This window comes from Hypanus sabinus, chromosome 28 (assembly GCF_030144855.1).
Source record: "Hypanus sabinus isolate sHypSab1 chromosome 28, sHypSab1.hap1, whole genome shotgun sequence".
Lineage (NCBI taxonomy): Eukaryota > Metazoa > Chordata > Chondrichthyes > Myliobatiformes > Dasyatidae > Hypanus > Hypanus sabinus.
In genome coordinates, this window is record NC_082733.1 from 45,121,181 (window position 1) to 45,135,782 (window position 14,602).

The 14,602-nt window shown below is 50.6% G+C and overlaps 1 protein-coding gene across 4 annotated transcripts in view; it reads right to left on the bottom strand.

The window, feature by feature from the left end:
- The window catches only part of slc30a4 (solute carrier family 30 member 4), a 38,739-nt gene continuing 24,137 nt past the window's right edge, over nucleotides 1–14,602 (bottom strand). For 3 of the 4 annotated variants that reach the window (XM_059953102.1, XM_059953103.1, XM_059953101.1), the window contains 5 exons: nucleotides 14,443–14,596; nucleotides 13,841–14,042; nucleotides 13,651–13,756; nucleotides 9,617–9,751; nucleotides 1–1,460 (listed from right to left, as the gene is read on the bottom strand). In XM_059953102.1, the coding sequence (XP_059809085.1) occupies nucleotides 1,306–1,460; nucleotides 9,617–9,751; nucleotides 13,651–13,756; nucleotides 13,841–14,042; nucleotides 14,443–14,596 (752 nt within the window). In that variant the 3' untranslated portion in view covers nucleotides 1–1,305. The other variant, XM_059953104.1, reaches the window with a different exon arrangement.

The following is a 14,602-nucleotide window of genomic DNA, read 5'->3' on the forward strand; positions in this document are numbered from 1 at the left end:
GATAGTGAAACCTGGCACAAAGGCTGAACTTTATGAATGTTTCTTGTCCAACAATACACTGCTTCTGGAATTGTACACAACACTGAATAATGATGATTTGATTAACTTCGAGGAGACCAGATTACACAGGACAACAGCATCTCCTGTAACTTCACAGCTGTCAGAAACCCTGCAGTTACATTCATATAAATTATAAAAATAGTCTTCCCAGATTGTACAAATGGTCACTTGTTTTAAACATGTTTAAATTGGCTGATTTCTCCAAGCAGATTAAAGATCATTCCTGTTGTGAATGGAGAGGCTGAGGTCACAGGCACAGGTTAAACGTTCGAGGTGTTAAATCTACAGGTACTGGTAAACATTGAATACTGAAAATTCATCTTCCAAATCCCATCCCAGAGCACTGCATGTGATTCGAAGCAACACACACAAACCTGCTGAAGGGTCTCTGCCCAGAATGTCGACTGTCCTCTTTTCCATAGATGCTACCTGACCTGCTGAGTTCCTCCAGCATTTTGTGAGTTGCTTTGGATTTCCAGTGTCTACAGATTTTCTCATGTTCCTGACATGATTTGAAGTAATTTTTCCTGCTGAATCTTGGCACATCTACATTTAAATGTTGGTTTTAAAGGAACGAGCTCCTCTGGGAAATGAAGGGTCTCAATGCAAACCATCTCCTGCTCAAACAATGCTGCCGGCTGGCCAAACTGTAACTGGGGTTTCAGTCCCCACCGAGAGGTGCTGGGAGCTCAGATGCAAGGATGGCTGAAAGGGTTAAGGTGGAGAGGTATGAATTTCTCCACCAGTTACTGTCCACAACTGTGGGCCAAGGCAATACCTGGCTCCACTGATCAAGTGCCCAGCCTCCAATCAGCTCCCATAGAATAGTCCAGCACAGTATTCCCTTAGAGGCCATTCCGCCCTCTAGCACTGTGCTAGGCAGTTCAGTCACCATCTCACCACAATGCTCCTAGTCCCCAGAAGCAGCAGCAGTGGTTGGCCACGGATCAGCACTGAAAACTCTGAGCTCTCTCACATGAACAGCTAAAGTTTCATGCGATGAGTAAAAAGTTTGAAAGGTTAAGTGAACAAGTCGACTGTTGAGCACAGGAACCTGGGAAAACAGGCAAAAGTCATGATCAGAGACTCCCTGAGGAACAGCTGCTGGGGAGGGGTCACGGCAGTGAGAGAGGGAGGAGGCACATTGCTGGGTTGCAATAAACAGCTGGCTTTCCACAAGTGCAGTCAGGGTGACAACTGAACCTGGATCTGTACCACAAGGCACTAACTTTAACGAGCAGCTCCCTAAAGATCCAAGGACCCACACTTCGTGCAAACACTGTCCGATGACTCCTTGTAGACCTGCAGCTGGACACTACACTGGTGTACGCCGTAGGAATGCCTCAAGACATGACGAGCCTTGCACTGAACATCTTCCCACCTGGACGTCCCCTCTGGAACTGAACACATACAGCAATCAAGACCACGCAGCCAGCAGGAGGGGTACTGGAAGTAAACAGGAGAACACCAGCCGACCGGTCAGTGGTTCTAACCAGGACACGGCTCACTAGCGTCAGCGCGTGGAAACACCACTACAACTGGGTCTCAGTTCCTCCAACAAGAGAATTCGACTTCTACTTCACTTATTAGAGGTGTCTAATATAGCAGAGATAAGGAGGAATTTCTTTAGCCAGAGGGTGGTGAATCTGTGGAATTCACTGTCTCAGACGGCTGTGGAGGCCGAGTCATTGGGTATGTTTAAACGGAGGTTGGTAGGTTCTTGATTAGTTGGTGTTAAAGGTTACAGGGAGAAGGCAGGAGAATGGGGTTGAGAGGGATGAAAAATCTGCCATGATGGGATGGCAGAGCAGACTCGATGGGCCAAATGGCCAAATGCAGCTCCTATAACATATGGTCGATATGATCGGAGGACAGCCAGAGACTTGCCAAAGGGTGGGAATGGGTAGTACCAGGAGGTATAATTTTAACGTGATTAGAGGAAAGTAGAGTTGGTGTCAAAAGTAAGTTTATTTGTTTTGAGACAGCTTATCCACTGATGTCTATTATAAACCCACAGATTCTCACAGCTACCTGGACTCCCACCCTGTAATGCCACCCCCTTCTCTTAATTCTTCTGTCTCTGCCACATCTGGTCTCGGGATGAGGCTTTTCATTCCAGAACGAAGGAGATATCCTCCTTCCTCAAAGAAAGGGGTTTCCCCTTCCTCCACATCAACGCTGCCTTCAACTGTATCCCTTCCATTTCACATATGTCTGTTCTTACCCCATCCTCCCACCACCCTACCAGGGATAGGGTTCCTCTTGTCCTCACCTACCACCCCACCAGCCTCCGTGTCCAGTACATAATTTTCCAGCAATTCTGCCATCTCCGACAGGATCCCACCACCAAACACATCTTTCCTTGCCTCCCACTGCTTTCTGCCCATCCCCATTTCCCTCTCTCAGCTCATCTCCTTGCCTGCCCATCGCCTCTCTCTGGTGCTCCTCCCCCTTTCTCCCACGGCCTTCTGTCCTCTCCTAATAGACTCCCCCTGCTCTCGCCCTGTATCTCTGTCACCACTCAAATTCCCAGCTCTTTACTTCACCTCTCCCCGTCCCAGTTTCACCATGTTCCTTTCTCCCTTCCCCATCTTTTAAATCTGCTCCTCATCATCTTCTCTCCAGTCCTGCTGAAGGGTTTTCACCCCAAACGTCGACAGTACTCTCTTCCACAGATGCTGAGTGGCCTGAACTCCTCTGGCATTTTGTGTGCATTGCTCGAATTTCCAGCATCTGCAGACTTTCTCTTGTTTGTGACAACATATTGTATATCAGTGATATCAAACCTGATTCTGTTCTCTGGCTGAGAAACCCACCTCCCACATCACCTTTAAATTTCTCCCCTCTTACTTTAAACCCATGCCCTCTAGTTCCAGACTCCCCTGTGCTCTATCCTACCTATGATCTTCGTAATTTCAGAAACCTCTAACCTCTCAGCCTCTACATTCCAGAGAGAATAAAACAAGCCAGTCCAGACTCTCTGTGTAATTGCAGCCCTCCAGGAGCATCCCAGTGAATCCCATCTGCAGCCACTCTAACACTACCACGTCCTTCATGCATGAAATTCAGAACTGTCCACGGCATTGAGCACAGATACAGTGACCACAGGGCCAGTGTCCGTGACCACGGGAAACACAGAAAGAAGTCGTCAAGGCTCCATTCTCAGCTCACGAACTGTGGGGAGACAGGGTCACAGGGAATACAGAGAAAATTTGCAAAGATGTTGGTGTGTCTGGACGATCTGCATTATATGAATATTTGAAAAGGTTAGGACTATTATTTAGAATGTAGAAAATCAAAAGATTTGATAGAGGTTTATAAAATTATGAGGGGTATAGATTGAGTAAATGCAAGCAGGCTTTTTCCACTGAAATTGGGTGGGACTAGAAGTCATGGGTTAAGAGTGAAAGGTTAAAAGTTTAAGGGGAAGTGAGGGGAAACTTCTCTCGAGGATCATGAGAGTGTTGAACAAGTTGCCAGTACAAGTGATTCGTGCAAGCTCAGTTCCAACATTTAAGAGAAGTTTAGATCGGTACATGGATGGGAGGGGTATGGAGGGCTCTGGTCCGGGTGCAGGTCAATGGTTCAACACAGACTAGATGGGACAAAGGGCCAGTTTCTGTGCTGTATTTCTCTGTGACTCTATTCAGCGCCAAAGCGCATCGTTAATAGCCAGTAGGGAGACGAAGCACATGGTTAATAGCCAGTAGGGAGATGTAGCACAGTAGGGAGACAAAGCACTTGGTTAATAGTCAGAAGGGAGACGAAGCGCACGGTTAATCACCAGTAGGGAGACGAAGCACTTGGTTAATAGTCAGTAGGGAGACGAAGTGCATGGTTAATAGCCAGTAGGGAGACGAAGCGCACGGTTAATCGTCAGTAGGCAGACGAAGCGCACGGTTAATCGTCAGTAGGCAGATGAAGCGCATGGTTAATCGTCGGTAGGGAGACGAAGCACATAGTTAATAGCCAGTAGGGAGACGATACGCATGTTTAATCGTCAGTAGGGAGACGAAGCGCACGGTTAATCGTCAGTAGGGAGACGAAGCGCACGGTTAATCATCAGTAGGGTGACGAAGCGCACGGTTAATGGTCAGTAGGCAGACGAAGCGCACGGTTAACGGTCAGTAGGGAGACGAAGCGCACGGTTAATCGTCAGTAGGGAGACGAAGCGCACGGTTAATAGTCAGTAGGGAGATGAAGCGCATGGTTAATCGTCAGTAGGGAGACGAAGCGCATGGTTAATAGTCGGTAGGGAGACGAAGCGCATGGTTAATAGTCGGTAGGCACAGCATGGTTAATCGTCGTTAAGCGCATAGTTAACAGTCAGTAGGGAGACGAAGCGCACGGTAACCGTCAGTAGGGAGACGAAGCGCACGGTTAACAGTCAGTAGGGAGACGAAGCGCACGGTAACCGTCAGTAGGGAGACGAAGCGCACGGTTAACAGTCAGTAGGGAGACGAAGCGCACGGTAACCGTCAGTAGGGAGACGAAGCGCACGGTTAACAGTCAGTAGGGAGACGAAGCGCACGGATAATAGCCAGTAGGGAGACGAAGCGCACGGTTAATCGTCAGTAGGGAGATGAAGCGCACGGTTAACCGTCAGTAGGGAGACGAAGCGCACGGTTAACAGTCAGTAGGGAGACGAAGCGCACGGATAATAGCCAGTAGGGAGACGAAGCGCACGGTTAATAGCCAGTAGGGAGACGAAGCGCATGGTTAATCGTCAGTAGGGAGACGAAGCGCATGGTTAATAGCCAGTAGGGAGACGAAGCGCATGGTTAATCGTCAGTAGGGAGACGAAGCGCACGGATAATAGCCAGTAGGGAGACGAAGCGCACGGATAATAGCCAGTAGGGAGACGAAGCGCACGGTTAATCGTCAGTAGGGAGACGAAGCGCACGGTTAATAGTCAGTAGGGAGACGAAGCGCACGGTTAATAGCCAGTAGGGAGACGAAGCGCACGGTTAATCGTCAGTAGGGAGACGAAGCGCACGGTTAATCGTCCGTAGGGTGACGAAGCGCACGGTTAATCGTCAGTAGGGTGACGAAGCGCACGGTTAATCGTCAGTAGGGAGACGAAGCGCACGGTTAATGGTCAGTAGGCAGATGAAGCGCACGGTTAATGGTCAGTAGGGAGACGAAGCGCACGGATAATAGCCAGTAGGGAGACGAAGCGCACGGTTAATTGTCCGTAGGGTGACGAAGCGCACGGTTAATCGTCAGTAGGGAGACGAAGCGCACGGTTAATAGCCAGTAGGGAGACGAAGCGCACGGTTAATCGTCAGTAGGGAGACGAAGCGCACGGTTAATAGCCAGTAGGGAGACGAAGCGCATGGTTAATCGTCAGTAGGGAGACGAAGCGCATGGTTAATAGCCAGTAGGGAGACGAAGCGCACGGTTAATCGTCAGTAGGGAGACGAAGCGCACGGTTAATCGTCAGTAGGGAGACGAAGCGCACGGTTAATAGTCAGTAGGGAGACGAAGCGCACGGTTAATAGCCAGTAGGGAGACGAAGCGCACGGTTAATCGTCAGTAGGGAGACGAAGCGCACGGTTAATCGTCCGTAGGGTGACGAAGCGCACGGTTAATCGTCAGTAGGGTGACGAAGCGCACGGTTAATCGTCAGTAGGGAGACGAAGCGCACGGTTAATGGTCAGTAGGCAGATGAAGCGCACGGTTAATGGTCAGTAGGGAGACGAAGCGCACGGATAATAGCCAGTAGGGAGACGAAGCGCACGGTTAATCGTCCGTAGGGTGACGAAGCGCACGGTTAATCGTCAGTAGGGAGACGAAGCGCACGGTTAATAGCCAGTAGGGAGACGAAGCGCATGGTTAAACGTCGGTAGGGAGACGAAGCGCACGGTTAATGGTAGGGAGACGAAGCGCACGGTTAATCGTTGGTAGGGAGACGAAGCGCACGGTTAATCATCGGTAGGGAGACGAATCGCATGGTTAATAGACAGTAGGGAGACGAAGTGCATGGTTAATCATCGGTAGGCAGACGAAGCGCATGGTTAACAGTCAGTAGGGAGACGAACCGCACGGTTAATAGTCAGTAGAGAGACGAAGCGCACGGTTAATCGTCAGTAGGGAGACGAAGCGCAGTGTTAACAGTCCGTAGGGAGACGAAGCGCACAGTTAATCGTCAGTAGGGAGACGAAGCGCACGGTTAATCGCCAGTCGGGAGACGAAGCGCCTGGTTAATTGTCAGTAGGGAGACGAAGCGCACGGTTAATCGTCAGTAGGGAGACGAAGCGCATGGTTAATCGTCAGTAGGGAGACAAAGCGCCTGTCTTCATGAAGACATGCGGCTTCCACCGGCGGGTGTCAGCCGTACTGCTTTGCGGAGTCTGCCCGGCGTCTATCAGGACCTACTGAGAGTCTGAAACATGGTCGCCTCAGGCCAGGAATCCCCTCCTCAGGCGGAGGGCGGGGTCCTGGCCGACCCTTGCCCTACCTCATTGGCTGTCGGTGCAGCTCAGTTGTGTGGACCGACTCAGGCCGAGCTGCTGGTCGGGCCCAGACCCCGCAATCTTCGCCGGGAGCCGTGTCCACACAACTTGAGCTGTCTCTCATCGATACCCACAGTCCCATTCAGGGATGCAAGTAGGAGGTATCTGTATGGGCTGCTACTCCACATCCTCCACTTCCTTGCCCTTGTCCACCGTCCCGACACGCCATGGCGGTCGGTCCTTCCACCCAGAGGTGAGGAGGGTCCCCACTGGAAGTCCCTTTATGCCGGGGTTCTTCCCATGCACCTGGGGGATCTCGGCTGGAGGGTACTGCATAGGGCAGTGCCCTGCAATAAGTTTTCAGTTTGTACATGGACTTCCCACCCACATGCTACTTCTGCGGGCTAGAGGAGACCGTGTACCACATGTACATGGAGTGTGTGAGGCTGCAGCCTCTTTTTGCATATTTGCGTGGGCTGCTTCTCGCCTTCTGGCTGCATTTTAGTCCCACCCTGTTTATATATGGTCATCCAGTAAGGAAGGGAGCATGGAGGGATGAGGATGTCCTAGTCAACTTGCTCCTGGGGCTGGCGAAATCCGCCATCCGTGGGTCTTGGAAACGGGTGGCAGGAGGATCTCCCCGGGCAGACTGCCTGGCAATGTTTAGGGAGTATGTTTGTGCCCGGGTAACTATTGAAAAAGAACACGCGCAGCCCACAGCGGCCTTGGAGGAGTTTCGAGACCGTTGGGCTCCGCGGGGTGTAAATGCCATCGTGGATAGGGATGGCAACATTCTGGTGTAATGTCTATTGTCTATTTGTAGTGCAGTAATTGTGTTTGCCACTGTCTTGTATATATTGTATAGCACCGGTATTTGTAATAAAGGATTTTGTAATAATAAAAAAAAATGGTTAATAGCCAGTAGGGAGACGAAGCGCACAGTTAATCGTCCGTAGGGTGACGAAGCGCACGGTTAATCGTCAGTAGGGTGACGAAGCGCACGGTTAATCGTCAGTAGGGAGACGAAGCGCACGGTTAATGGTCAGTAGGCAGATGAAGCGCACGGTTAATGGTCAGTAGGGAGACGAAGCGCACGGATAATAGCCAGTAGGGAGACGAAGCGCACGGTTAATTGTCCGTAGGGTGACGAAGCGCACGGTTAATCGTCAGTAGGGAGACGAAGCGCACGGTTAATAGCCAGTAGGGAGACGAAGCGCATGGTTAATCGTCAGTAGGGAGACGAAGCGCACGGTTAATAGCCAGTAGGGAGACGAAGCGCATGGTTAATCGTCAGTAGGGAGACGAAGCGCACGGTTAATCGTCAGTAGGGAGACGAAGCGCACGTTTAATCGTCAGTAGGCAGACGAAGCGCACGGTTAAACGTCGGTAGGGAGACGAAGCGCACGGTTAATGGTAGGGAGACGAAGCGCACGGTTAATCGTTGGTAGGGAGACGAAGCGCACGGTTAATCATCGGTAGGGAGACGAATCGCATGGTTAATAGACAGTAGGGAGACGAAGTGCATGGTTAATCATCGGTAGGCAGACGAACCGCACGGTTAATAGTCAGTAGAGAGACGAAGCGCACGGTTAATCGTCAGTAGGGAGACGAAGCGCAGTGTTAACAGTCCGTAGGGAGACGAAGCGCACAGTTAATCGTCAGTAGGGAGACGAAGCGCACGGTTAATCGCCAGTCGGGAGACGAAGCGCCTGGTTAATTGTCAGTAGGGAGACGAAGCGCACGGTTAATCGTCAGTAGGGAGACGAAGCGCATGGTTAATCGTCAGTAGGGAGACAAAGCGCCTGTCTTCATGAAGACATGCGGCTTCCACCGGCGGGTGTCAGCCGTACTGCTTTGCGGAGTCTGCCCGGCGTCTATCAGGACCTACTGAGAGTCTGAAACATGGTCGCCTCAAGCCAGGAATCCCCTCCTCAGGCGGAGGGCGGGGTCCTGGCCGACCCTTGCCCTACCTCATTGGCTGTCGGTGCAGCTCAGTTGTGTGGACCGACTCAGGCCGAGCTGCTGGTCGGGCCCAGACCCCGCAATCTTCGCCGGGAGCCGTGTCCACACAACTTGAGCTGTCTCTCATCGATACCCACAGTCCCATTCAGGGATGCAAGTAGGAGGTATCTGTATGGGCTGCTACTCCACATCCTCCACTTCCTTGCCCTTGTCCACCGTCCCGACACGCCATGGCGGTCGGTCCTTCCACCCAGAGGTGAGGAGGGTCCCCACTGGAAGTCCCTTTATGCCGGGGTTCTTCCCATGCACCTGGGGGATCTCGGCTGGAGGGTACTGCATAGGGCAGTGCCCTGCAATAAGTTTTCAGTTTGTACATGGACTTCCCACCCACATGCTACTTCTGCGGGCTAGAGGAGACCGTGTACCACATGTACATGGAGTGTGTGAGGCTGCAGCCTCTTTTTGCATATTTGCGTGGGCTGCTTCTCGCCTTCTGGCTGCATTTTAGTCCCACCCTGTTTATATATGGTCATCCAGTAAGGAAGGGAGCATGGAGGGATGAGGATGTCCTAGTCAACTTGCTCCTGGGGCTGGCGAAATCCGCCATCCGTGGGTCTTGGAAACGGGTGGCAGGAGGATCTCCCCGGGCAGACTGCCTGGCAATGTTTAGGGGGTATGTTTGTGCCCGGGTAACTATTGAAAAAGAACACGCGCAGCCCACAGCGGCCTTGGAGGAGTTTCGAGACCGTTGGGCTCCGCGGGGTGTAAATGCCATCGTGGATAGGGATGGCAACATTCTGGTGTAATGTCTATTGTCTATTTGTAGTGCAGTAATTGTGTTTGCCACTGTCTTGTATATATTGTATAGCACCGGTATTTGTAATAAAGGATTTTGTAATAATAAAAAAAAATGGTTAATAGCCAGTAGGGAGACGAAGCGCACAGTTAATCGTCAGTAGGGAGACGAAGCGCCTGGTTAATCGTCGGTAGGGAGACGAAGCGCCTGGTTAATCGTCAGTAGGGAGACGAGGCGCATGGTTAATAGTCAGTAGGGAGACGAGGCGCATGGTTAATAGTCAGTAGGGAGACGAGGCGCATGGTTAATAGTCGCTAGGGAGACGAAGTAGTCAGTCACTCACCCAGCCTCAAGTGAACGATGGCTGCTGTTTTCCCCACAGTTAGTGACCACACATTCAGATCCTGAACAGAGTGGACATCTTCAATCTTCAGCAAAGAGTCCCGAATGTGATCAACATCAAGGTGCCGAGGAGTACCTGAGCGAGCGGAAATTGAGTGGAAGGACAGCCAGTGGCAGGCAGCTTCTCAGCAGCAAGTTCAAATATTACGTTTGTACAAGCAGGATCGACAAAGGAGAATCAGTGGATGTTGTCTGCTTGGATTTTCCAAAGGCTTTTGACAAGGTGCCATATGTGAGGCTGCTTAATAAGTTAAGACCCATGGTATTACAGGAAAGATTCTAGCATGGATAAAGCAGTGGCTGATTGGAAGGAGGCAAAATGTGGGAATAAAGGGAGCCTTTTCTGGTTGGCTGCTGGTGGTTAGTGGTGTTCCACGGGGGTCTGTGTTGGGACTGATTCTTTTTATGTTGTATGTCAATGATTTGGATGATGGAATTAATGGCTTTATGGCCAAGTTTGCAGATGATATGAAGATAACTGGAGGGGCAGCTAGTCTTGAAGAAGCAGAGAGACTACAGAAGGAATTTCTTTCACCAGAGATTGGTGATTGTGGAATTCTTTCCCACAGGCAGCTGTGGAGGCCAAGTCTTTAAGTACATTTAAGGCAGAGGTTGATAGTTTCTTTATTGGTCAGGGAATGAAGGGATACGGGGAGAATGGAGGAGATTGGGGCTGAGAGGGAAAATGGATCAGCCATGATGAAATGGCAGAGCAGACATGATGGGCTGAATAGCCTAATTCTGCTCCTATATCTTCTGGTCTTATTCCGGCATTGTTTTGTCATTGCTACCATCATGGAGGAGGTAGAGGAGCCTGAAGACACACACGACACCTGTGCCACCAGACTCCTGAACGATCCTTGGACACGACCTCTGTTCATTTTCAGCTTCATGTATTTTTGGTGTTTACAGATTCCATCTTTACTCTGTACTGCTGCCTCAAAGCAAAAAATTTCAAATCACATACCCCAGTTTGAGCCTGTGCCGCACTGCCAGGTGCCAGAAGAGGCAGATACATTAGGGACATTTAAGAGACTCTGAGATAGATCCTCTGAAGGGTCGTGGGCTGCGTAGGGGCCTGGCGGTCTTTGCTTTGTACTCAGGTGGTGGTGTGACTGGTGTGGGATGTTCTGGAGTCCAGAGTTCAATTCCAGCACCATAGGTTCTCCCTGTGAATCACACAGGTTTCCTTCTGCAGTCCAAATGTACCGGTTAGTAGGTTAAATTGTCATTTCAAATTCTCCTGTGATTAGGCCAGGGTTAAATCGATGGGCTGGAAGGGGCTATTCTACGCTGTATCTTAAAACAATAAATAAATGAATAGACTGGCAATACTGTACTGTCTTTAATAGCCACCTGTACCTTCCTTTGAACCGGGTTAGTTACGAGTACCACATCACTAACACACAGGGGTCTGGAATCAGGAGTGGGCAATGACGCCACGTTCACCTCTGAAAGACATTAGTGAAACAGAGAGATACGTACTTGGGAAAGGTCTCTGCTTTACTCCCCTGCTAGACACCCACCCTACCATGTTCCCAAACTTCCGTTGTCCCAAATGGTTCCATCAGCCCTTTTGTGAGGAAACTGATGAATCAGAGCATCACAGACAAAAAGCTGCAGGAACTCAGCATGTCAGGCAGAATAAACAGTTGACATTTCAGAGCGAAGCCCTTCATCAGGACTGGAGAGGAAGGGGGAAGATGCCAGAATAAAAACATGAGGCAAACTAGGAGATAGGTGAAGCCAGGTGGGTGGGAAAGGTAATGGGCTGGAGAGGAAGGAATCTGATCGGAGAGGAGCGTGGATCAGAGGAGAAAGGGAAGGAAAAGGGGACCCAGGGGGAGGTGATCGGCAGGTGAGGAGAGATGAGGTCAGACTGGGGAATAGAAGAGGGGAGGGGAAGGGAATTTCTTTTTTACTGGAAGGAGAAAATTATATTCATGCCATCAGTTTGCAGGCTACCCAGACAGAATATAAGGTGTTGCTCCTCCATCCTGGGGTGGCCATTCCCAGCCTACCCAAATCTGATGTTTAGCCAAAGAGGCAGGCAGGACTGGGGCCCGTGTGAGAACCCATGACTACCCTGAGTCTGGAGAAAGTGGGAGGATCTGAAGGCGAAACCGTTGAGAGTGACAGTGGAGGGGGACTGGTTGGTTCTTGTCAGGAAAGAAGCAGAGAGCTTCAAAGGCTTCTTGATGGGGGATAGAAATGTTTACTGACTGGACATCCATGGCAAAAATGAGGCAGTCAGGACCAGGGGATTGAAAGCTGTTCGGGAGATCAAGAGGTGTGAAGTGTGGTGGATGTAGGTGGAAGGGGCTGCACCAAGGGGGTAGAATGGAGATGAGGTGCGCAGACACGAGTTCAGTGGGGCAGGAGGAGGCAGAGACAATGGACAATCAGGTTTGTGAACCTTGGGTAGGAGGTGTAGAAGTGAGCACCGTGGGGTAAGGGAACAGAGTTTGGTGACAGTGGATGGGAGTTCTCCAGAGTTGATGAGGTCAGTGATGGTGTCAGAGACAATTTTCTGATGGTCAATTGCATGAGCCCCAGCTATGCCTGTCATTTCCTCGACTTTGTGGAATTGTTCACGTTCCAAGCCTTCCCCGACTATGCTCCCCAACTCTTCTTTCACTGCATTGACAAATGCATCAGTCTGAAATGCAAGTCTGCATCAGCAAGACTCCACGATTCAGCTTTGAATTGACACTCACTAGCAAATTTATTAGGGTACCCCAGCCCGGTAATGGTGAGTCTGTGGAATCCATTGTCACAGACAATGTCGAGGCCAGGTCAATGCTGTGTTAGGTGGAAACAGAGATCCATTTCCCAACACACACTCATTCAGACACTGGTGGATTACGGTGTAGATACTGCAGTACTTTCCTTGTAGTTTAGCATTTCTACATTTGTAATATTTATGTAATCACCTGTATACCTGCCATTGCTCTGTGAATTTCTTATTGATTGCAGTACAACTCATCTCAGCCATGGATGGTTGAGCCCGGCTGTGAAAGGACAGTTGGACATGAGGCGAGCAACTCCTCCCCATAAAAACCCAGAGCTACGGACACACCTACCGAAGCTCCAAAGTTATCGTCTCGGAGAGGAAGGAGAACGTGGGCTACATCTAGGGACAACATCAAAGACTGGCCCAGGACAGAGTTCTCCACCTGGGGACAATGTCAAAGACTGGCCCAGGACAGAGGTCTCCACCTGGGGACAACATCAAAGACTGGCCCAGGACAGAGTTCTCCACCTGGGGACAACGTCAAAGACTGGCCCAGGACAGAGGTCTCCACCTGGGGACAATGTCAAAGATTGGCCCAGGACAGAGTTCTCCACCTGGGGACAACATCAAAGACTGGCCCAGGACAGAGTTCTCCACCTGGGGACAACATCAAAGACTGGCCCAGGACAGAGTTCTCCACCTGGGGACAATGTCAAAGACTGGCCCAGGACAGAGGTCTCCACCTGGGGACAATGTCAAAGACTGGCCCAGGACAGAGGTCTCCACCTGGGGACAATGTCAAAGACTGGCCCAGGACAGAGGTCTCCACCTGGGGACAATGTCAAAGATTGGCCCAGGACAGAGGTCTCCACCTGGGGACAATGTCAAAGACTGGCCCAGGACAGAGGTCTCCATCTGGGGACAATGTCAAAGACTGGCCCAGGACACAGGTCTCTGGTGAGCTACTGTCAGCGGCCTGTGCCCCACATCACCAGATCCAATGTGCACATGCACACACATCTCTAAATTGCACACACACACAGACACATTCTGTTTTTCATTTTTCAAAATGTGATTTTATTTCCCACTCAAGTCTGATTGATGAAAATAATCCTGAGAAAAAGAAATGAAACACTGCAGATGTTTGGAAACTGAAATACAGGTGTCCTCCGAGCCCACCCCGGTCTGATTAAACCTACCTCCCTACCATTGTCTTTGTGAATAAACGAAGTTTTGCGTACCTTCAAGAAAGATGAGAGCTGTATCCCGTACTATCCGGAAGGTCGTGCACAGAACAAGAAAGGAGAAGATGTAGGTGCAGATCGGGTCAGCAATCTTGTAGGCCGGCTGCGGGAGGGAAACAGTGACCATAATCAGATGCGAACACCCTGGGGTCGCACGGTGAATCAGGGTATGAAAGGGAACACCTACTTTAAAGCGGATGATATAAGCTGCGACCAGGACACCGACACTCTGCACCACGTCACCCAGAGCGTGGATGAACGCCGCCCGCACGGCCAGATTCCCGGAGTGATCGGAATGCCTGGCAGCATTCTCGGGAGCCGCTCTGGCAGCCTTTTCCGAAGGAGAGTGGGAATGGGAATGGGTGGACTGCTTCAGCAAAAATCCCATTCTGTTAAATTTAAAACATGGAAGTTACGAACAGTGGAAGAACATGCAGAATCGCTCAGCCGGCATCTGATTTCAGATTCCGAGATCACTCTCCGCAGCCTGAGTAGAGTACGTATAATCATAGAATACTGCCAGGCAGGAAATTTATCATCCAGTAAACAGAGAAATTTCATCTCATGGATCGAAAACTGAGTTCCTTGGGTTGGTGAGTCTCGAGGTCTGAGGCCCAATGTTTGTCTGAATGTTCAGGCAAAGTTCTGGGAGCCCAAAGGTAGCCAGCCCTGTGTTTGGAGGTGTCTCTGTTCCTCTGATTTCCTCTCCCTCTTTCCCTGTGACTGTGTGTGTCTCTCTCTCGCGACCCAAGGTGGGGGGGGGGTTGGAAATCAGACCCCTGGACTTACATGAGGTTGATGGCGACTCCAACGGCTGCAATGATGATCATCACATCGGCATGGATCTCGAAGTCCTGGTGGATGGTCCTCTGAACGGCCTCATACACCAGGCCAATGGTAACGGCGTAGATCAGGAACACACTGAGCATGGCAGCTAGAGCCTCTGGGA